The sequence below is a fragment of the Pithys albifrons genome, chromosome 9, assembly GCF_047495875.1.
Source record: "Pithys albifrons albifrons isolate INPA30051 chromosome 9, PitAlb_v1, whole genome shotgun sequence".
NCBI lineage: Eukaryota > Metazoa > Chordata > Aves > Passeriformes > Thamnophilidae > Pithys > Pithys albifrons.
In genome coordinates this window covers 1,344,544-1,368,442 of record NC_092466.1, presented here as the reverse complement: position 1 = coordinate 1,368,442, position 23,899 = coordinate 1,344,544, and the positions used below count along the sequence as shown (strand labels likewise).

General features: G+C 45.1%; 1 protein-coding gene across 1 annotated transcript; it reads left to right on the top strand.

The window, feature by feature from the left end:
• The first annotated feature begins 724 nt into the window (after positions 1–724).
• On the top strand, positions 725–22,528 carry GLRX3 (glutaredoxin 3). Its single transcript, XM_071564088.1, has 11 exons — positions 725–841; positions 4,728–4,836; positions 7,434–7,508; positions 9,890–10,091; positions 15,280–15,452; positions 15,543–15,604; positions 17,018–17,075; positions 17,505–17,557; positions 19,312–19,351; positions 20,607–20,699; positions 22,277–22,528. The coding sequence occupies exons 1-11, from the start codon at positions 774–776 to the stop codon at positions 22,325–22,327; spliced, it is 984 nt and encodes a 327-aa protein (XP_071420189.1). The 5' UTR covers positions 725–773; the 3' UTR covers positions 22,328–22,528.
• Positions 22,529–23,899: the final 1,371 nt, after the last annotated feature.

Here is a 23,899-nt window from a genome sequence, read left to right as displayed (position 1 = left end):
CACACGTGGGGCAGGCAGGGAAGGGGCAGGCTGGGCTGTGCTGTGCCCTGGCACACGTGGGCAGGTGGGAAGGGGCAGGATGGGCTGTGCTGTGCCCTGGCACACGTGGGGCAGGTGGGAAGGGGCAGGATGGGCTGTGCTGTGCCCTGGCACACGTGGGCAGGTAGGAAGGAGCAGGATGGGCTGTGCTGTGCCCTGGCACACGTGGGCAGGTGGGAAGGAGCAGGATGGGCTGTGCTTTGCCCTGGCACACGTGGGGCAGGTGGGAAGGGGCAGGATGGGCTGTGCTGTGCCCTGGCACACGCGGGCAGGTGGGAAGGGGCAGGATGGGCTGTGCTGTGCCCTGGCACATGTAGGCAGGCAGGGAAGGGGCAGGATGGGCTGTGCTGTGCCCTGGCACATGTAGGCAGGCAGGGAAGGGGCAGGATGGGCTGTGCTGTGCCCTGGCACATGTAGGCAGGCAGGGAAGGGGCAGGCTGGGCTGTGCTGTGCCCTGGCACATGTAGGCAGGCAGAGAATGGGCAGGATGGGCTGTGCTGTGCCCTGGCACACGTGGGCAGGTGGGAAGGAGCAGGATGGGCTGTGCTTTCCCCTGGCACACGTGGGGCAGGTGGGAGAGGGGCAGGATGGGCTGTGCTGTGCCCTGGCACATGTAGGCAGGCAGAGAAGGGGCAGGCTGGGCTGTCCTGTGCCCTGGCACACGTGGGCAGGCGGAACCACATGACGCACCGGATCCACGTGGCCGTGTCCCCTCTCTGTGTCCCTGCCGGGCCATGGCGGGGGCGGTGGCGGCCGCGACATCGGCCGAGCAGTTCCAGGAGCTGCTGCAGCTCCGGGACAGGTGAGGGCACGGCGGGCGGGCTGTCCGGGGGTATCCCGGGGGCGTCCCCTCCCGGGGTGCCACCCCTGCGGTGCCCCCGGGCCGCGCCGGGGCTGGCGCTCAATGGAACCCGCGCGGGACAAGGGAAAACCAGCCAAGGGAAGAGTCGGGGGGTGCTGGGGGGCACAGCTGGGGGGCACAGCTGGGGGGGGGCACAGCTGGGGGGAACAGCTGGGGGGGCGCAGCTGGAGGGGCTCCGGAGGGGCACAGCGGGCGGTGCAGAGCCGGGAGGGCACAGCTGGACGGGCCCCGGGGGGCACAGTTGGGGGGATCCAGGGGGGCACAGCTGGATGGGCACAGCTGGACGGGCCCCGGGGGGCACAGTTGGGGGGATCCAGGGGGGCACAGCTGGATGGGCACAGCTGGACGGGCCCCGGGGTGCACAGTTGGGGGGATCCAGGGGGGCACAGCTGGATGGGCACAGCTGGGGGGGCTCCGGAGGGGGGGCACAGCTGGGAAGGTCCAGGAGGGCACAGCTGGATGGGCACAGCTGGGGGGGCTCCGGAGGGGGGGCACAGCTGGGGGGAACATCTGGAGAGGCTCCAGAGGGGGCACAGCTGCTTCCTCACTAACCTGGGTTTATGCTCTAAAAAGAGACTAATCCTCCTTTCACTGAGTCATGGAATGGGTTGGGTTGGAAGGACCCCCAAGCCCACCCAGTGCCACCCCTGCCCTGGGCAGGGACACCTCCCACCAGCCCAGGCTGCTCCAAGCCCTGTCCAGCCTGGCCTGGGACACTCCCAGGGATGTTATTCCAGCATTCCATGCACATGTTGTGTTTTGGGAGGGAAGAGTCACAATAATTATCACTGTAATTACAGATGAATGGGCTCTTTATTGATTAACTGAGTGATTTGAAGGGTGGTGAAACCACCAGTGCCCCATTTTAAGGACAGCCCAGGGAAACCTTGATAAATGCTGATTATGGGAAGAAGAACCCAAATTCTTTGGAACTTGCTGCATCACTTCCAGTTTCTTTTCTTAATTGTCCTTCAGCTGAATTCTTGTTTGGAGACAGCAGAGGAAACTCGTGCCAAATGAAAATGGCTTCAGGAACAAATACAATATTTGAAGCTTATTTTCAGCAAAACCCTCATTAATTTTCTCATTCCCTTTGTCCACAGAAGCTGATTCAGTTTTCTCTTTAATGGAATTGGTTTTTTAATAAATTTTTCTTGACCTCAGATGAGTTGATGGTACTGATAAGGCTCTTGCTCTGCTTCATTTGAAAACATTTGGGTTTGGTTCTTGTTCCTACTAAAAAAACCAACCAAACAGAACAGAAAAAAGCCCCCAAATCATAGAAGATTTTCTTTTTTTAATGGTCTTGATTTTAAACAGTAGTAGAACTTTAAAAATACACATTCACTGACTTAAGGTACCGTCTGTATTTAGATTATCACATGAAGTTGGCAAAGATGTAAAAAAGTAGTTCAAAACATTCACTTTTTTAAGATGGGTAAGGAAGAACTTTCGTATAGGAAGTGGTTTTATCTTGAGTGATAAATCCTAAGACAAAAAAAGAGTGAATTTTTAAGGACAGGCTGAAGGCTCTTTTACTGCTAATTTTGGTTTAAATGATTTTTCCAAAATAATGAAATTACCACCAATGAGCTGCAACTGCCAGAATTTATAATTACACTTCGTTTTCGTAGCATTTCTTGTTTCAGAAAATTCATGTTTCTTGCATCAAGTTATCAAGAAGTTTGTGTGGTAGAATAAATGTAACTCTTGAGGTTTAAAGAGAAAAATTGGGACTTGTCAAGACCATTTTGTTCCCATCCTCTTTTGTGGGTAATAGTGGAGGTGTTAGAAATGCCTTGGCTGAATGCAGGGAATATTTGGTTTAAAATCACTGATGTGCTTCATTTTCCTGACTCTTTATTTTTATCCTTTCTTAATATTTTGAATTACTCTGGGTATTTTTCAAGCTTAAAGTGGTCAGGTGCAGAGAAGGCAGTTCAGTTACAAAACTGGGATTGTCATTCACTCTGGCTGTTTCTTAAGGTTAAATTAAAGTGCTCAGAGGGCAGTTCAGTTGCGAAATTGGGAATGTTCTGTTAATGAATTATAAAAAAACAAACCAACAAAAAACAACCCCCAAACTCTTGGTGTAGATTAAATGACGTTAAATTGAAATTAGTGTTAAAAATGAGTGTGTTCCAGCTGGATGTTGGGAAGGAAGGAGAATTGCAAGGAAGGAGAAGCTCTGGTGGGATGAGGGTTAGATAACCCTGTGATTGTTTGTCCTGTGCCATTGCTGTGGCCAGCTCTGCCCTGCTGTGGACACTGAATTAAACTGAGAGCTCGGGAAATGCAGGGTGAGAATCTGCATTCCTGGTGCAGATTGGAGAAGTCAATGGCAAGAAGGAGCCTGGAGTCAGCAATGGGTGCTTTGGCCTGATGTGTGGCCATGAGGCCACTGCTGTGCCCCCTGGTGTCCCTCCTGCCACCCTTGGCTTGGCCAGGACAAGCATCTTGTCCTGCACATCTGCAAGTTGTGCTGCTTTTCTCATTTTAAATGTTCCCTCATTGTCTCTGGGCATCTCAGAGATATCAGTGCCCCACCTGCCTCATCATCTCCCCTCATTACTCTCTCCTGGGTGGTGTGATGTGAAGAGCTTGTCCCTGCTGGCTCAGAAATCTTAATTAAACGTGGCTGGGTGAGCTGCCAGCTGTGGGAATGCTGAGGAGATCCATGTCATGGAGGGGGCCTGGGCTGGAACCTTCCTCTTCCCTGCTCTGTTTAGTTGGAATTCAAGAGAGACAATTCTGGGATGTCATTTACAAGAGTCTTGGAGAGTCTGTACTGGTGAGAACCCTGGAGAAGGTTGTCCTGGTGAGAACCCTGGAGAAGGTTGTCCTGGACCTTTCCTGAGCTCAGGTGTGCAAGGTTGGCACCTGCACAACAGCAGAGCTGCCTTGTCATTCCATAACTTCCTTGGCTTTTCTAGCAGGACCACACTCTGAGGGCATGGGGGGGTGGAAAACAAAGGTTTTCTTATTAGTTTTCTACCAAAATCTTCCAGAATTGCTTTGGGAAATCAAGTTTATGAATTTTAAAGCATTCAGGGTGTGTGGTTACAGGAGGTCACTGGTCCAGTTGGGATGTTGTGCTGCCCATAGAGCTGTTAAAATTTATGATGAACATCCATTATTTAGTAACTAAAGACTCCGAATGGTTTATGTGGAATTGTTGGCTTAATTTCTTTATCTTTCCAAATAAAATAGTAGTTCTTCTTTATTCCCATTATCCAGTGGGTTTGACCTCAGCAAAGCTGGAAAAGGGAGTTGAGAATTTCAATATCTTGTTGTTGCCATCCAAGTTTGTTGAAGTTCGTGGGAATTCCCTCCTGGTACCCAGAGTGGTGGGATTTATGCTCACACCCCTGACTTCCCAGCTTTAAATGCTGTGTGGAATCAATCCCAAACACTCCAGGAAACCTGACTGAGGCTGGAATAAGAAGTGGAAGAGAATCAAAGCAGAAAAGCAACATTACAGTGTGGAGTTCTGATTTGTGATGAGGCTGGTTGGGGCTTGGAGTGTTTCCTGGAAAGGACTGAAGTTCTCTGGGCAAGTCCTAGAAAACATTCCTGGTTTCACTTGCTGGATTTACTTTTTCCTTAGGAAGATGGTGTGGGTGTGGGTGGGTTTTTTTGTGGAGTGCCCACCCTGGAGGTGCCCAAGGCAGGACTGGACGTGGCACACAAGGTGGGACAAGATGGGCATCGGGCACAGGGTGGGCTCGAGGATTTGGGAGCTCTTTCCTAACCCAAATGACTGTGTGATTCTGTTTGTTTTCCTTGAGTGTTCCCTCAAGAATGCAGTGGTGTTGTGTGTCCCCAGGTCCCTGGTGGTGGTGCATTTCTGGGCACCATGGGCCCCTCAGTGTGCACAGATGAACGAGGTCATGGCCGCGCTGGCCAAGGAGCACACGCAGGTCACCTTCGTGCAGGTGAGTCAGGAGAGCAGCTCTGCCAAAGGGGGCCATTCTTACAAACTCAGGTATTACCAGACATGGGTGGGCTTGGTTTCCAGGTGCCATTATGGCTTCACATTTCAAGGTGTGGGTTGAACGCACTTTTCACTGTTTAAATCTGTTATCCTGAGGTGCTGCTGCCAGTGATGAGCTTGGTCATGTCAGACATGGAGCCCTGGAGTGGCTTGATCATGTCAGACATGGAATCCTGAAATGGCTTGGTCATGTCAGACATGGAACCCTGAAATGGCTGACCTGGAACCCTGGAATGGCTTGGTCATGTCAGACATGGAGCCCTGGAGTGGCTTGGTCATGTCAGACATGGAACCCTGAAATGGCTTGGTCATGTCAGACATGGAACCCTGAAATGGCTGACCTGGAACCCTGGAGTGGCTTGGTCATGTCAGACATGGAACCCTGGAATGGCTTGGTCATGTCAGACATGGAATCCTGGAGTGGCTTGGTCGTGTCAGACATGGAATCCTGGAGTGGCTTGGTCGTGTCAGACATGGAACCCTGGAATGGCTTGGTCGTGTCAGACATGGAGCCCTGGAATGGCTTGGTCATGTCAGACATGGAACCCTGAAATGGCTGACCTGGAACCCTGGAGTGGCTTGGTCATGTCAGACATGGAACCCTGGAATGGCTTGGTCATGTCAGACATGGAACCCTGGAGTGGCTTGGTCATGTCAGACATGGAACCCTGGAGTGGCTTGGTCATGTCAGACATGGAATCCTGGAGTGACTTGGTCATGTCAGACATGGAGCCCTGGAATGGCTTGGGGTGGAAGGACCTTAAAGACCATCCAGTGCCACCCCCCTGCCATGGGCAGGGACACCTCCCACTGGAGCGGCTGCTCCCCAACCCTGGGGATGTTAAAGGGATCTCAGAATTCCCAGAGGGTTTCTGTGGGACTGCAGATGAACCTTCAGGAAGGTGAATTCAGGCTGTGCAACGTTGTCACTCTCAGGTGACAGTCCTGCAGGTTCTCAGTGGGGGTTTTTAATGATTCCCCTCTCAGCTGGTGTTGGTAAAACAGGAAAGAACTATTGGAATGGTATTTTATGACTCAGAGCTTCAAAAGGCCACTTGTCAACAGCTTGCAAATTCAAGATGCTTAAATTTATCTGGAGTTTAGTAGCTTTTACTCTGCCCAGCAGAGTTTGAAAACTCTCAGTTGCCTTTTTAATATTCATGTATTATTTACTTATGACCTTTATTTTTCAGCAGCAATTTATTTTTTATTAACAAAGTTCCACAGTGGTCCAGTGTTGTAAAACTAAGATGTGGCACATCCTTCCCCCTACTTCCCTCCTCTAGGTATTACTTGCTGAGAGGAAATAAGCCACTGAAATTCTTGGGTGAATTTTCTTGACAAATGTTTTGGGGGGAGAAGCTCCTCATAAGGAATGTGTTGGATTTTGGAGGTTCTTTGTGGAATTTTGCATTCCAGAGTAGCCAAACCTGCCTTTTAGTTGTCAAAAAGCTGGTAAGTCCTCAGATGTTTGAAATTAAAGTGTGTGTAGATCCCAAAACACTTAGAAACAACATGTTGGAAAGTTGTGCCAGTAAGAGCAAGTTACTGAAATATGAAATTAAATCTATTCTCTTAAATGATATTTTTATTTATTATATATAAATATTAATAAATACATGCAATAAATATAATAAGTATTAAAGCAGGAAGTTTTACTGGGAAAGAAAATGAATATCAAAGGTAGAATCCATCATATGCCACTGGGAAGAGGATAAATAATTGGAATTGTCTGTTCTCTTTCAATTCTATATAAGCTTTCAGTTCAATTTCAATTGAACATAAGCTTTCAATTTATAGCTTTAGTTTCTCCATTGGAGGATGGATTTACAGAAGGAGATGTGGGGCTGGGAAATTCAGTTTTCATACTCCTGGTTTGCTTCTGTGATGTGTGGATTCCTTCAGAGCCTGTAGAGCTGGAGCAGCTCAGAACGTGAGTTAATTAAGGTGTATTTTCATGGCCAGTCACTGCATTATGTAATTTCAGTTTGTGCATCGAATGGTGCACTGAATAACAAGCAACAAGCTCAGGTTTGCCACTGAGCAGCCCTGCAGGAGTTAAAAATGGAGTTTAGAAGGGGAAGAACCCCTCCTTTTGCTGGCTCGTGTCAGTGGTGATGCAGAGCCCCCGGGAGGATCGATGGGGCAGTGCCAGGATTGGTGCGGGCACAGCGCCCTCCCCGGGGGGCACAGGGCTGGGGGCAGCGATTTATGCAGTGCAATATAGTGGGAGCTGCACTGCACTGAACATTTACAGGGTCACCAGGGCACCAAAAATGTTCTTTGCAGCCTCCAGGCGCCTCTTGGAATGTGCAACCAAATTAAAACCTCTGAACCTGCTTGGGCACCGCCAGCCCAGGGGGGCACACACAGCACAGGCAGCCTCATCTAAATGCAAATGCCTCCCCAAGTTGAGCAGCAGCCCCTGGGCAAGGGGAGGCAATGCCCAGCAGAGCTTTGCAGGCAGCACTGCCACCCACAGTGGAACTTTAAAGAAGATTATGAAAATAATCTGGGTTTTTTTTGGTTGGTTTTCAGTTGGAAGCTGAAGCTGTGCCTGAAGTGTCGGAGAAATATGAAATTAGTTCTGTTCCAACGTTCTTGTTCTTTAAGGTAAGAGAAAATCTATTTAAGAGCAAATGGATTCAAGGGAAAATGCATTCCTTGTGGACTCTTAATATGTACACTTTTGTGCTACTGCTCCTACAACCTTAAGAACTTTCTCAGTGAGGAAACACTTCTATATCTGATTGAAGTCTATCCAGTGGAACCTAAAAAAGTAGCTAGAAATTATTTTTGCACTTCATGTGTAATATTTCAGGGCTTCCTTAACTGCTTTGGGATTCATGCTTAGTTTTATACATGTTAAACTTTTACACATCCATCCTTATTTACGTATGTATGTATTTATCTGTCTGTGTATGTATGTCTGTATCTATCTATCTATCTATCTATCTATCTATCTATCTATCTATCTATCTCTACATCTATATCTATCCATCATCCATCAATATCTATCTATCTATCTATCTATCTATCTATCTATCTATCTATCTATCTATCTACCCATCTATCTATCTATCCATCTATCTAGCTATCTATCTAGCTATCCATCTATCTATCTATCTATCTATCTATCTATCTATCTATCTATCTATCTCTACATCTATATCTATCAATCCATCCATCCATCAATCAATCAATATCTATCTATCTATCTATCTATCTATCTATCTACCCATCTATCCATCTATCTATCTATCTATCCATCTATCTACCCATTATCTATCTATCTATCTATCTATCATCTATCTATCTATCTATCTATCCATCTATCTATCTATCTATCTATCTATCCATCCATCCATCTATCTATCTATCTATCTAATCTATCTATCTATATATCTATCTATCTCTATATCTATCTATCTATCTATCTCTATATCTATCTAGACATCTATCTATCTATCTATCTATCTATCTATCTATCTATCTATCTATCTCTATATCTATATATCTATCTCTAGCTCTATCTATCCATCTATCTATCTATCTATCATCTATCTATCTCTATATCTATCTCTATATCTATCTATCTATCTATCTATCTAGCTATCTAGCTATCTAGCTATCTATCTCTATATCTATATGTATATCTATATCTATCTATCCATCTCTATATCTATCTATCTATCTATCCATCTCTATATCTATCTATCTATCTATCTATCTATCTATCTATCTATCATCTATCTATCTATCTATCTATCCATCCATCCACCCATCCATCTATCTATCTATCTATCATCTATCTATCATCTATCTATCTATCTATCTATCTATCTATCTATCTATCTATCTAGCTATCTAGCTATCTCTATATCTAGCTATCTCTATATCTATCTATCAATCTATCATCTATCTATATGTTTGTTTCTTTAGTTAGTTTATTTATTTTTTGGTTTTTTTTAGTAGTTGTAATTTGTATTGGGTCAAAAAATGTACAGTAGTATCTTCTTGTCTTGGGTCAAAAAATGTACAGTAGTATCTTCTTGTCTTGGGTCAAAAAATGTACAGTAGTATCTTCTTGTCTCGTAGTTTTACAACATGGCAAAGCCCCAAGTAAATCAAGTAATAATGGGAATGACAAGTCTGTTTAGGTTGCATTTGCCTGTGAGAATAAAACTCTGTCCTGGGTTGAGTTGGCAAAACACCAACTGTCCAGGACAGGGTGAAAAGGGTTCTTCCTTCCCCCAACCAGCTAAGGGGAAAAGAAGAGGGAGAGGAAAGAAAAACCCTCAAATCCAGGTTTATGCTGAAACTAACTACATGTATTTATATATAGAAAAGAGAAAATTAAGAGGAAACTACAATATAACACACACTTACACAAGTTATGCATATATAACAAGGAATAACTCCTCACTCCCCAATTAATACAAAGCCCATTGCTCTAAATTCATAAGCACTCCAAAGGACACTTAGCAGGAAAGAGAAAGTATAAATAACAACAAAATATTTCTACTTCCCTGAATGCAAACAAAATGCAAGCAGAGGCAACAGGAGCAGGGCCCAGCATAGTAGAGGAGCTGCCAGATGTCCTCCTCTTAGTGCAGCCATGATGGAACTGCCCAAGCCACTCCCACACACTGGATTTTACCCCCTTTGAGATGATGTAGTATGGGATGGAATACAAGATTATTGGCTGGAAGAAGTCAGCTGTCAGCTCAGCCCAGCTTAAATCAGCTGACAATCCTAGGCCTAGCTGAACTTTAAAACCTAAATTTAGGCCCACCTGGCTAAACCCATAACAAACTCATAGTATTTTCTCTAATAATACATTTCTGGTGGCAAATTTGCTGCCCTTGAGACCAGTTGGACCAGCAAGGGGTGCCAGGCTGGAGCTCCAGCCCGTGGAGATCCCCATCTGGTGGGTGTTCATTCCTTCTGTAGCAGCACAAACTGTGCTGAACGCTGTGCTTTGGTTCCTGCAGAACTCGCAGAAGGTGGACAGGCTGGATGGTGCCCACGCCCCCGAGCTGAGCAGGAAGGTGCAGCGCCACGTGTCCAGCACGGCCGTGCCCGCCGCGCCCGGCGCCGGCACCAAGGAGGACCTCAATGCGCGGCTGCAGAAGCTCATCAACGCTGCCCCCTGCATGCTCTTCATGAAGGGCTCTCCCAAGGAGCCCCGCTGTGGTGAGCAGCCCTGCAGCTGGAGTTTGGCTCAGTTTGGTGGCATTGGCCAGATTGGTGCCATCTGGGGAGAGACATCCTGTGACAGCTGAGGGGCACCCAGGCCCTGGGAGCTGACCTGTTACCTGGAGGGGATGTGCTCCCCCTTTGTTCTCTGCCACGTGGCCCTGGAGATGCCCCAGGAGAGACACACATTAGAATCATAGAATCATAGAGTCAATTGAGTTGGAAAAGACCTCTGAGATCATCAAGTCCAACCCTTGGTTCAACTTCAGTCCCTTTACCAGATCATGGCACTCAGTGCCACGGCCAAGCTCAGGTTAAAAAACTCCAGGGATGGGGAATCCACCCCCTCTCTGGGCAGCCCATTCCAATCCCTGAGCACTCTCTCTGCAAAGAATTTCTTTCTGCTCTCCAACTTCAATTTCCCCTGGCAGAGCTTGAGCCCATCGTGCCCCCTTGTCCTATTGTTGAGTGCCTGGGAGAAGAGACCAACCCCCACCTGGCTCCAACCTCCTATCAGGGAGTTGTAGAGAGTGATAAGAATCACAGAATCACAAAATCAATTGGGTTGGAAAAGACCTTCAAGATCAGTAAGTCCAACCCTTGATCCAACCCTACTGTGATCACCAGCCCAGGGCACTCTGTGCCCTGGGCTGGTGATCACAGTAGGGTTGGATCAAGATGTGGTGGATTCTCACTCAGTGCCACATCCATGGAATCACAGAATGGATTGGGTTGGAAAATACCTCCCAGATCATCAAGTCCAACCCTTGGTCCAACTCCAGTCCCTTTACCAGATCATGGCACTCAGTGCCACGGCCAAGCTCAGTTTCAAAACCTCCAGGGATGGGGAATCCACCCCCTCTCTGGGCAGCCCATTCCAATCCCTGAGCACTCTCTCTGCAAAGAATTTTTTCCTGATCTCCAACTTCAATTTCCCCTGGCAGAGCTTGAGCCCCCCTTGTCCTATTGTTGAGTGCCTGGGAGAAGAGACCAACCCCCACCTGGCTCCAACCTCCTATCAGGGAGTTGTAGAGAGTGATAAGAATCATGGAATCACAAAATCAATTGGGTTGGAAAAGACCTTCAAGATCAGTAAGTCCAACCCTTGATCCAACCCTACTGTGATCACCAGCCCAGGGCACTCTGTGCCCTGGGCTGGTGATCACAGTAGGGTTGGATCAAGATGTGGTGGATTCTCACTCAGTGCCACATCCATGGAATCACAGAATGGATTGGGTTGGAAAATACCTCCCAGATCATCAAGTCCAACCCTTGGTCCAACTCCAGTCCCTTTACCAGATCATGGCACTCAGTGCCACGGCCAAGCTCAGTTTCAAAACCTCCAGGGATGGGGAATCCACCCCCTCTCTGGGCAGCCCATTCCAATCCCTGAGCACTCTCTCTGCAAAGAAGTTTTTTCTGATCTCCAACTTCAGTTTCCCCTGGCAGAGCTTGAGCCCCCCTTGTCCTATTGTTGAGTGCCTGGGAGGAGAGACCAACCCCTGCCTAGCTGGAACTTCCCTTCAGGCTGACCACAGGAGAGGGACCAGAGAGAGCTTTGTTAACATGGGTAGAAATATTTAAAGGTTTTGGTGGGATTCCAACTACTCCCAATAAGGAACCAGGGATAACAGCCAATAGGAAAGGGTAAAATAAGGGCCAATCAGGGAACTTAAACAAACTTTTTCAAGGACAAACTCAGACAGTCCTGGCTGGTGAGATAATGGTCTTCTCAGGGGATTTTGGGAAGAAGACAGTAATGGCAGATTCCCCATCCCTGGAGGTTTCTAAACTGAGATTGGATGTGGCACTGAGTGCCATGAGCTGGTAAAGGGACTGGAGTTGGACCAGGGGTTGGATTTAATGATCTCAGAGGTCTTTTCCAACCCAATCCATTCTATGATTCTGTGATTCAGGGAAAAAAGAACAAGGAATCCATATTTACACAACAGTAAAAGCTTCTGTTTTTAAGGCATTTGGGCTTGCTGCTTCATCTTCACGAGCCCATTTCTTACAGGATATTTTCCATTTCTGATACTGCAGATCCTCTGCCACAACATCCCAACAGTGTCATGTTCACCTGGCACTGGAGGTGTTTGCCTGTGGCTCAGGTGCAGCTGGAGAGTTGTTATTCCCTCTGTTCAGTGTGGAAATGAAGTGACAGATTAGGAGCTTTCTAAAGCATGTGGGATGGGCAGCGTTATCCTGGAACTGGGACACTTCTCAGGTGTTTATTCATGGCAGGGATGGGGTTGGAGCAACCTGGGCTGATGGAGGTGTCCCTGCCCATGGCAGGGGGTGGCACTGGGTGGGCTTTAAGGCCTCTTCTCACCCAAACCATTCCATGACTCCATGTGTTCCTATCTCAGTGGAAATGTTTTTTCTTAACCCTCATTCTCTTGACTTGCTCACAGTTCAGTTGCTGTTCTTGACTAACTTAGTGTTGAGCTCCATGAGAAGCTCCTGGTCAAATGTCAGAGGAAGGTGCTGGTCTGGCATAGCTGTTGAAATGGAGAAGTTGAGTCCATAGAGTGAACAGGAGTGTTCTCATTAATTTCTGGTGGGTTTGGGTCAGGAGCAAATAAAAGAGCTCAGAGGAGGGGCCACAGTGCTGGAGCTCCTGAATGGGCCTATTGGGGTTGAATCAGGTGCTTTGGACTTAAAATAGTGTATATCTTCCTGGTGAGGTTCCATCCATTTCTGTACAGATAATTCTACATTTATATCATGCAACAAGGTGGCTTTAGGAGTGTAGAAGTTCCATATCATGGATCTTATCCAGCAGGAATTTGGGGATTTTATTGTAGTTTTTGGCATTTTTTTCCTTTGAAGAACCAGCTGAGATTGGAGAATGGTTTGTCCCCCTGGCTGTGTGTTTGTCAACACTTGGGAGTGGTTGCTGCAGATGTTGTATTATTTTAGTGGCTTTATTTGGTAATCTTGGTATTTATTTGGTAGTCTTGGTATTTAGTTGGTGGCATTGGTATTTATTTGGTGGCATTGATATTTATTTGGTGGCATTGGTGTTTATTTGGTGGCATTGGTGTTTATCTGGTGGCATTGGTGTTTATCTGGTGGCATTGGTATTTATTTGGTGGCATTGGTGTTTATCTGGTGGCATTGGTGTTTATTTGGTGGCATTGGTGTTTATTTGGTGGCACTGGTATTTATTTGGTGGCATTGGTGTTTATTTGGTGGCACTGGTATTTATTTGGTGGCATTGGTGTTTATTTGGTGGCATTGGTGTTTATTTGGTGGCATTGGTGTTTATTTGGTGACATTGGTGTTTATTTGGTGGCACTGGTATTTATTTGGTGGCATTGGTGTTTATTTGGTGGCATTGGTGTTTATTTGGTGGCACTGGTATTTATTTGGTGACATTGGTATTTATTTGGTGGCATTGGTGTTTATCTGGTGGCTTTGGTATTTGGTGGCACTGGTGTTTAATTGGTGGCATTGGTGTTTAATTGGTGACATTGGTATTTGGTGGCATTGGTGTTTATTTGGTGGCATTGGTGTTTAATTGGTGGCATTGGTGTTTAATTGGTGGCACTGGTATTTATTTGGTGGCATTGGTGTTTATTTGGTGGCATTGGTGTTTATCTGGTGACATTGGTATTTATTTGGTGGTGTTTATTTGGTGGCATTGGTGTTTATTTGGTGGCATTGGTGTTTATCTGGTGGCACTGGTATTTGGTGGCATTGGTGTTTATTTGGTGGCATTGGTGTTTATTTGGCAGTATTTGTTTCTCTGCTTCATCACTAATTTATTCAGAGTGTTTTTCTTGCTGTGGAGTCAGTGATCACCCAGATAACACTTAAACCACTTTGTCAGCAGTTTAATTATTGCTTGTCAGGCATTTCTTCAGAAATTCACCCTGAATTCCCTTTTGTTATGGAAGTGGAGCTGTTTGGGCACTTCATCCCTGAGCACAAACTTCCAGATGAACCCCAACCAATCCACCTCTCTGGTTTCCATGGAATTGCCTATAGCTAAAATAAAGCTGGTTTTTCCCCCCTCCTCAGTTTCTTACAGTAGAAATGAGTTAATATATTGGAATAACCCCCAGCAATCAGCCTTTAGCTGTTTATTAATGAACTCCCAGATGTAGGAGAAATTCCAGGATCTGTTTGACTTCAGGCTGTGCATGAACTCAACACTTCAGTGGTGCAAAGAGAAGCAACTTGGATGCCACAAGTACAAAAACTGCTGCTTCATGTCTCAATAAATGACACATGAAAACTGCAGTAAAAACCCACATTTCCATGGCTGAAATCAAAGGTTATTCTGCTCTGCCACTTCCATTCCTTTCCCCATTTAAACCCTGGGGTTTTTATTCCTTTATTAAAGCCTTTAAGGATTGTCTCTCCCTTTTTTTTTTTATTGAATATTTGTATAGAGGTTTTCATTTGTCTGCACAGCATTTGTTGGAATTCTTTGAGGGAATTGGTAGGATTGCAAAGGTGTTGGAATGCAAACCAGAACGAGCTGGCAAAGACATAAAACCTTATTATCACATTGATTTATGGGCAAATTCTCAGGGATCCTTTTGGCAAACGATGGGATTGGGTTGTCTGGGAGGTGTAAAGAGATGACTGTAAATTCCATAATAATAAAATTTTCACACCCACAAGTTTTTACAAACAATGTGATGATTTTCTTGGGCAAAAGGTGCTTAGTTACAAAAGGGGGAAACGTCTCACGTTGGCCACTATTAAAGTTACAAAATCTGGTTGTAAAATCATAATATTCAGTGCTTAATATCCTGCTGAGAGCGTTGTCAGGGCAGGACATAAGGAAATCTGTCATAAAGGGAAAGAAAACATGGTATTAAAGTGTCACAAGGGGAATAAAATAATATTAAATACTCATGAGAACATAAACGGTTTAAAAAGGAATTTGCCTTTTACCATAAAATAGGAAAGGATGCTCTTACAGCAAAACAGGAGAGAACATAAAAGTCAGGTTTTAAGTTAAGCTAGTGAGAAGTAATAAATAATTTAACAGTAATAAATGTGGTTTTTTCCCATTTGTAATATTTGAGGCTATTGAGAGAGCAAAGCATAACAGCTGGAGCTGTTTTGAATTTCCAGCCTAGAAAAATCTGATTTATCTGCACAAGGCTTAGCAGAGACATGGGAACTCTGTTTCAAATCCTGTTGAATTCCTGCTCTGCCTCTGCAGGTTTCAGCAAGCAGATGGTGGAGATCCTGAACAAACACGGCGTCTCCTTCAGCAGCTTCGACATCTTCTCCGACGAGGAAGTTCGGCAGGGGCTGAAAACCTTCTCCAACTGGCCCACCTACCCCCAGCTCTACGTGGCTGGGGAGCTCATCGGGGGGCTGGACATCATCAAGGTCACACACTGGGGGTTTCTGGGGGCTTGGGGCTGTCACAGCATGTTTTCCTCGCTTTTAACAGGCGATTTCCCTGCCCAATCTCCCTAGGAACTGGAGGCATCTGGAGAGCTGGACACCATCTGTCCCAAGGCCCAGAAGTTGGAGGACAGGTGGGATGGATTTGGTCATTACTTTCAAGGTGTCTATTTCTGAGCTTTCCTTGAAGTTTGTTCCATAGGGAAGAGCCTCATATAGATCCCTGTTCTCTGATCTTATGAAAAATGCATCAAGGATTTATTTACGTCCAGAATTCCTGCAGTTGTTTCAAATTTTCTGCTTTTTATCCAGCAATCCCTGGAAATGTCCAAGGCCAGGTTGGATGGGGCTTGGAGGAACCTGGGCTGGTGGAAGGTGTCCCTGCCCAGGGATGGAACCACCTTCATATAAAGTCATACTGACCCAACAGTCTTTAGTTGTATCTGTGGTTTCCTTTTCACCTGTAGCAGGAATACAGAGATTCCTTCCTGTCTCTTTTAAGAATTTATTCTCTAAAGATAACTGGGAAAAGCATCTTTTAAACATGAGTGGCTTTTATCAGCTTGGTTTGTCACACAGCTCTGATGTCACTGGAGAGAATCCCTGCATTGTCTCCCCCTTTTCCTTGATTCCTGGTGTCCTTCAGTTCCTGCTTTCCTCCTCCTTGGGAACACGACCCTGAGCTGCAGCAGTGGGAATTCTGCTGCTTCCTGATGTGACAGGAATATCTGGGAGCCACTTTGTCCTCCTTTAACCTCCCCAGCTGAAGAATCCAGGAGTCAGCTCTGGAAACCTGGTGTCTGGATATCAGGCACATGTTGGGCTTGGCTGTGGCTTTTTTCCCCAGTTCTTATGGGAATTGTGCCATCAAGACATGCCAGGGAGATGTTTCTCCAGGAAGCTGGACTGTGCCTGGAAGGCCAAGGTGCCAGCCCAGATTCCAGGTTTGATGGGGCTGTGGCTGTGACTCCTCCTGGTTCTGTTGCCTCCTCAGTGCAGTGGAGGAATCCTTTCATACACTCCATTTCAGTGGGATGGTAATTAGCACTTCTGCAGCCGTGGGTTTATTAATTCCTTTCAAATTGAGTCCCTTTTTTCTGACCCCACTTCTAAAGGGTGGGGTAAAGCCACAAACTGCAGCCACTGCCTTTGAGTTCTGGGCCAGAGATAAAGGGCAGATTGTCTCACTGTGGCCTTAAACTCTTTATTTTGGGAAGTTTTTTGGCTCCTTTCTGTGTGTTCAGCCCTTTGTGTGCACTGGAAGGAGTTTCTCATGAAATGGGACCTTTTTCACGTGCCATGAGGTTGCAATCCTGCATCAACTTGACTGAATTCATCCCAAAGTTTTTGCTGTGCTTCATCTTTTTGGGGATCTCAGGCCATGGGAATGTCCTTTGCTTCCCTAAAGGGGTCCCTCCCAACCCAGACCAGTCTGGAATTCTCCATTTTATCTCACCTTTCCACTTGTGCACTTTGTTTTCCTCTCAAATACCTAACTTTGGGATAATAACCAAGCTATTTTATGGTTTTTTTCCTGCTTTTTCTAGGCTTAAATCCTTGATAAACAAAGCTCCTGTGATGCTCTTCATGAAGGGGAACAAACAGGTCAGTCTTGCAGAATATATTACATTTTTTTTAAGCACTGACAATTACCTTGTTTTTCTTTAATCCAAATTAATGCTGCTGGAAACTCAGTTATTTGTCTTTTTATTTGGTGCTTCCACAGGCCATAGAACAATCCCTGGTTTTTATTATTGCTGAATATAAATTCAGTGTCTGAAATGTAGATATTAATTATGAATGAATTTTAGTTGTGAATGGCTGTACTTGGAACTGTTTATTAGTTGTAGTTTATTGCAATGGCAAGTGAAGAGCAGTGATGTCCCAAAATAAAGAATATTTATTCTATAAATCCACATGAGGCAGCACAGAGAGGATGAGGAAGGGATTGAGCAGCATCAGCCAGCAATAAATTGGGAATGTTGTGCCTTAAATACAACAGATCTAGAGTTCAGTGCATGGTTTGTGTTTCAGATGGCCAAGTGTGGCTTCAGCAAACAAATCCTGGAAATTATGAACAGCACTGGGTGAGTCTCTGCATTTTGGAAGCCAGTTTGGGTTTAAAATCTGCATTTTATAAATTAAGAGATTAGAAAATATTGGTGGAAAGGGTTTTTTTGGAATTGTCAGGTTTTTTTTCCCAGAATTGTGAGAGTATTTTTTTTTAGAATTTTGAGGGTATTTTTGATGTTCTATGAGGTTTTTCTGAAAACTTGGAGGTGTTTTGGAAAACTTTGAGGGATTTCTTAAATTTTGAGGGTAGTGCTGAATTTTTGATTTTTTTTTTTTTTTGAGAATTCTGAGGGTGTTTTAAAAATTTCTGGGGTTTGAGAATTTTTGGGGGGTTTTTTTTGAGAATCGTGAGGGGGTTTTGATATTTTTAATTTAGGGTTTATAGAATTTTGAGAGTTTTTTCCAAAATTTTGAGCTATTTTTGAGAATTGTGGGGGCTTTTTGCTATTTTGAAGGTTTTTAGAATTTTGAGAGTTTTTCCAAATGTTGAGGATATTTTTGAAAATGTCAAGGGTGGGTTTTTTTGGGAACTGTGAGAGGGTTTTTTTGAGAATTTTGAAGTTTTTTTGAAGAATTTTGAAGGTTTTTGGAGAATTTTGAAGGTTTTTTGAGAATTTTGAAGGTTTTTGGAGAATTTTGAAGATTTTTTGACAATTTTGAAGGTTTTTTGAGATTTTTGAAGGTTTTTGGAGAATTTTGAAGGTTTTTGGAGAACTTTGAAGGTTTTTTTGGAGAATGTTGAAAGATTTTTGAGAATTCTAAAGGTTTTTTGAGAATTTTGAAGGTTTTTGGAGAATTTTGAAGGTTTTTTGGAGAATTTTGAAGGTTGTTTGAGATTTTTGAAGGTTTTTGGAGAATTTTGAAGGTTTTTGGAGAATTTTGAAGGTTTTTGAGAACTTTGAAGGTTTTTGGAGATTTTTGAAGGTTTTTTGAGAATTTTGAAGGTTTTTTGAGATTTTTGAAGGTTTTTGGAGAACTTTGAAGGTTTTTTGAGAATTTTGAAGGTTTTTTGAGATTTTTGAAAGTTTTTGGAGAATTTTGAAGGTTTTTGAGAACTTTGAAAGTTTTTGGAGCTTTTTGAAGGTTTTTGAAGAACTTTGAAGGTTTTTTGAGATTTTTGAAGGCTTTTTGAGAATTTTGAAGGTCTTTTGAGAATTTTGAAGGTTTTTGAGAATTTTGAAGGTTTTTTGAGATTTTTGAAGGCTTTTGGAGAATTTTGAAGGTTTTTTTGGAGAATTTTGAAGGTTTTTGGAGAATTTTGAAGGTTTTTGAGAACTTTGAAGGTTTTTGGAGAATTTTGAAAGTTTTTGGAGAATTTTGAAGGTTTTTGGAGAACTTTGAAGGTTTTTTGAGATTTTTGAAGGTTTTTTGGAGAACTTTGAAGGTTTTTGAGAACTTTGAAGGTTTTTTGAGAATTTTGAAGGTTTTTTGAGATTTTTGAAGGTTTTTGGAGAATTTTGAAGGTTTTTGAGAACTTTGAAAGTTTTTGGAGATTTTTGAAAGTTTTTGGAGATTTTTGAAGGTTTTTGGAGAATTTTGAAGGTTTTTGAGAACTTTGAAGGTTTTTGAGAACTTTGAAGGTTTTTGGAGAATTTTGAAGGTTTTTGGAGAATTTTGAAGGTTTTTTGAGAATTTTGAAGGTTTTGGAGAACTTTGAAGGTTTTTGGAGATTTTTGAAGGTTTTTGGAGAATTTTGAAGGCTTTTTGAGGGTTTTGTTGATTTGAGATTTTTTCCCAGTGAATAATTAACTTCTTTCCCTTTTTCCAGTGTCGATTACGAGACCTTTGACATCCTGGAGGACGAAGAGGTACCGAAGCTCCCCCATCCCTGAGGACTTCCCTGGAGCTCCTGAGCAGAAGGGGAATGTCCAGCTGGTCACCTGTGGTGTCCCCCAGGGATCAGTGTTGGGTTTAACATCTTTATTGATGATTTAGATGAGGGGATTGAGTCCATCAAGTTGGGAGGGAGTGTCGACCTGCTGGAAGGCAGGAGGGCTCTGCAGAGGGATCTGGAGAGACTGGAGAGATGGGCTGAGTCCAATGGGATGGAGTTCAACAAGGCCAAGTGCAGGTCCTGCCCTTTGGCCACCCCAAGCCCTGCAGCGCTCCAGGCTGGGCACAGAGTGGCTGGAGAGCAGCCAGGCAGAGGGACCTGGGGGGACTGAGGGACAGGAAGCTCAACAGGAGCCACCAGTGTGCCCAGGTGGCCAAGAAGGTCAATGGGATCCTGGCCTGGATCCAAAGTAGCGTGGCCAGCAGGCCCAGGGCAGTGACCCTTCCCCTGGACTCTGCCTTGGGGAGGCCACACCTTGAGTGTTGTGTTCAGTTCTGGGCCCCTCAGTTGAGGCAAGAGATTGAGGGGCTGGAGCGGGGCCAGAGAAGAGCAACGAGGCTGGAGAAGGGACTGGATGTGGCTCTGAGTGTCCTCTGAAACACCTCCAGGGACAGAGAATCCACCATGTCTTGATTCAACCCCACTGTGATCACCAGCCCAGGGCACTCTGTGGTGCCCCAGTGGGGTTGGATCAAGGGTTGGACTTGATGATCTCAGAGGTCTCTTCCAACCCAAGTGAGAAGAGCAACGAGGCTGGAGAAGGGACTGGAGCACAAGTGCTGTGGGGAGAGGCTGAGGGAGCTGGGGGTGTTCAGCCTGGAGAAGAGGAGGCTCAGAGGTGACCTCAGCACTGTCTGGAACTGCCTGAAGGGAAGTTCTGGCCAGGTGGGGGTTGGTCTCTTCTCCCAGGCACTCAGCAATAGGACAAGGGGGCACGATGGGCTCAAGCTCTGCCAGGGGAAATTGAAGTTGGAGAGCAGAAACAAATTCTCTGCAGAGAGAGTGCTCAGGGATTGGAATGGGCTGCCCAGAGAGGGGGTGGATTCCCCATCCCTGGAGGTTTTTCAGCTGAGCTTGGCCGTGGCACTGAGTGCCATGATCTGGTAAAGGGACTGGAGTTGGACCAAGGGTTGGACTTGATGATCTCTGAGGTCTTTTCCAACCCAATCCATTCTGTGATTCTGTGATTTTTGAAGCTGAAATCCACATTTCAGCCCCTTCTCTTGCAGGTGCGCCAAGGCCTGAAGACCTTCTCCAACTGGCCCACGTACCCCCAGCTCTATGTCAAGGGGGAGCTGGTGGGGGGCTTGGACATTGTCAAGGTGGGAATGGCACAGGCTGGGGCTTAAATGGGCTTTTTATTGCAAAAAAATGGGTTTTTTTCCCCATAACCTGCAGGAATTGCTGTGGTGGCTCCACATCTTGACCCCAAATGACCTGGAGGCTTTTCCTGTGGTTCCTCTGAGCTCACACCCAGGGAAAGGAGCTTTAAACCTCCCCCATTCCCACTCAGCTCTGGGATGTATTTCCTTGACAACACTCAGTTACTGCAAAACCCATTTCTGCCCATTTTTACAAGTCTCTCCCCCTTAGTTTTACTTCTGACTTTGCTTTTTTCCTCCAACCAGGTGGGGGAGAGTTCTTTTTCCTTGCAAACAGTCTCATTCCTGGACAAAAATCAAAGTTTATTGCAGTTGTTTGAACAGCCCCTGAAGCAACAAAAATAGATCTGCATCTCCTGCTCTGGCTGCTGATTTCTGGAACAGCAGGCCCAGAGCTCTCAACCCAAAAGACTCCTGAGCCCATTCCTGTCTGGATGGTTTATGGCCAATTCCAGGGCCATTGTAACTCCTGGCAAGGCACAATCAATAAATCTCATTTAGTTCTAAAAAAAAAATGCTGGCATGACTTAAATTCTATGGATTAATTTTATTTATGTAACAGGTGTGGGTATTACTTAAATTATGTAGATAATTCTGTTTATTTGACAAGTGTGGGGTTTTTTTCAGTGATCAGTGAGTGGAGTCTTGGGCATTGGGAGATGCTGCAAAATCCTCTCCCTGGGATTTAAATAGAATTTGTCTGTTTGCATCATTGGGCTGCATTAATTCACACCATGGGTGGATGAGTGTTGTCAGGGTTTTAAACTGCATTTTTTTAATGCAGCATAACATGGAATGAACCAGAGACAGCTGTTTCTCTTGAGCTGTGGGGAAAGAATATAAATTCCCTGTTATTTTAAAACTGTTTCCTGGTGTTCTGTGGCTCTTTAACAAGTTAACAGCCTTGTCACTTGAATTTCAATCATCAAGATAATTTGGGCAAGCACCTCTTACCCCAAGTCCTTAGAATAGTTTATTATCTTGTTGGGTTTAATGGGTGAGAGGAACAGACTTTATCAATGGGTGATATTTTGTCTTTTCTGGGAGGCCTTTTGGATGTTCTGAAATTTTGTGGATGCCTAAAACATACCTGGAATTACATCCAGGAGGAGAATCTGGACTTCCATCCAGGAGGGGAATCTGGACTTCCATCCAGGAAGGGAATCTGGACTTCCATCCAGGAGGAGAATCTGGACTTCCATCCAGGAGGGGAATCTGGACTTCCATCCAGGAGGGGAATCTGGACTTCCATCCAGGGGGCAAGAGCAGGCTGAGAACAACCTGTTCTTTTGAAGGTGTATCTTTCCACTAAATATTTTGCCTCTTACTAAACAGACACAAACCAGAATTTAAACACATTCTAAACCTGTGTCTTGGCCAAGAGGGACCTCTAGTGAGTCATCACTGCATTCCCTTCCTAAACAGGGAGTTATTTCCTTATCCATCAGCATTCCCTGGTGAAATCCTGTTGGCATAATCACTAAATGTCCATAATTGCTGCATTTCTTTCTTTCCAGGAGCTGAAGGAAAACGGTGAATTGCTGCCTGTGCTGAAGGGAGAAAATTGATGGGGAACAACATCAGTGGGAAGGGAAATCCTTGGAACAATTATTCATTTAGAGATCCTGTTGGAGCAATACACAACTTAGCCCTGTGGAACATCAGGAGTAAGACAGACAGTAAATAAATCCTCTCTGTATTTCACCCCATTTAAAACTGTGTTTTCACTGGAGAGACCAGAATGTCAATTAAAATCTAATGCTCCAGAATGTTGGTGTTGGGACTTCCTGTGTGTTATTTGCATCTGGATGTTCAAGAACTGAGTGTTGCCCCCGCTCTCCATCCAGAACTCTTTAGCACTGAATGGCCACTGGTTGGTTGGGCTCAGCTCTCATTAGGAGAATATTAATGGGCAGTGTTATGGAGCTTCATCATTTCCTGTCCCTCTTAATTGTTTTCATGTCTAGTGAGCAAGAAAATCCTCCTGGAACCTTCATGCAGTGCAGCCTTAGGAAGTTGTTAACGAGTTCCTGCTCTGCTCGGCCTCTTCGTTAAGCACCGCAGTAATTGCTGATTCCAGGGGTTTCACATGAGGGTTTGGGCATCTTTAGATGAGCCAACAAGCACTGATTGGGCCATTCTTGGTGTATCCTCTGTATCCTTTGGTGGCATGGGAAGTTTTGCTTCCTGGGATGTGCCTGTGGGAATACTGGAGTCCTTCCCTGCTGGATTCAGGGGATTTGGGTTGAATCCTCCTTGGAATAGCTGAGCCTGCATTAGGATCGTGGCCACAAACCCCTCTGGGGAGTTGCCCCTTGGCAGGAGGGGTCAGGACAGACCTTTCCAGGTGTGCCTGGAGAAAGAGCCCTGAGTGAGGTGGGGCAGAGTTCAGGGAGCAGCTGGGGAGGTTTTGGAACCAAGTCTGGGGCTTTGTTACTTCAATTCCAAATATAATCTGAGTCTTAGACCCTGAAGCAAGACTGGTGTTGGCCCTAATCCCAAACTGGGAAAGGTTGGCTGCAGGAAAGGTACTTCCCTGTGTTACTGATTCCTAGTGATTGATTCTTGATTCAGGTCTCAATTCCCTAGGACTAACCTTAGTAATGACTATAAAGTAGTGTATGTTATAACTGTAGAACCAATTTTAATTGCTATAAAGAAATCTTGTCAGGAAGACAAGCCATAGTTGACTTCTCCAAGTGATCTGCAAGAGCATCCAGGTAGTTGTCAGCAGGAAAAAAATAAATTATACCAAAACATGACATCCCTGTGGTGAAATTAGGAGCTAGAAGCTTTAATTAAGTACTAAATACCAAATGCTGTTTTCTCTGCAACAGTTTTCCTTCAGAATTCACTGCAGTGGAATTGATTTGGTGTTTATGGAGTCCTTTTAATGGATTTATGGACATGCAGGAGAGCAAATGGGAGTAACAGTTTATTCTCTGGCAGTTGATATTTTTATATGTTCTTCCAGTATTGGATATTGGGAAGGAATTGCTGGCTGGGAGGGTGGGCAGGCCCTCGCACAGGTGCCCAGAGAAGCTGTGGCTGCCCCATCCCTGGGAGTGTCCCAGGCCAGGTTGGACAGGGCTTGGAGCAGCCTGGGCTGGTGGGAGGTGTCCCTGCCCATGGCAGGGGTG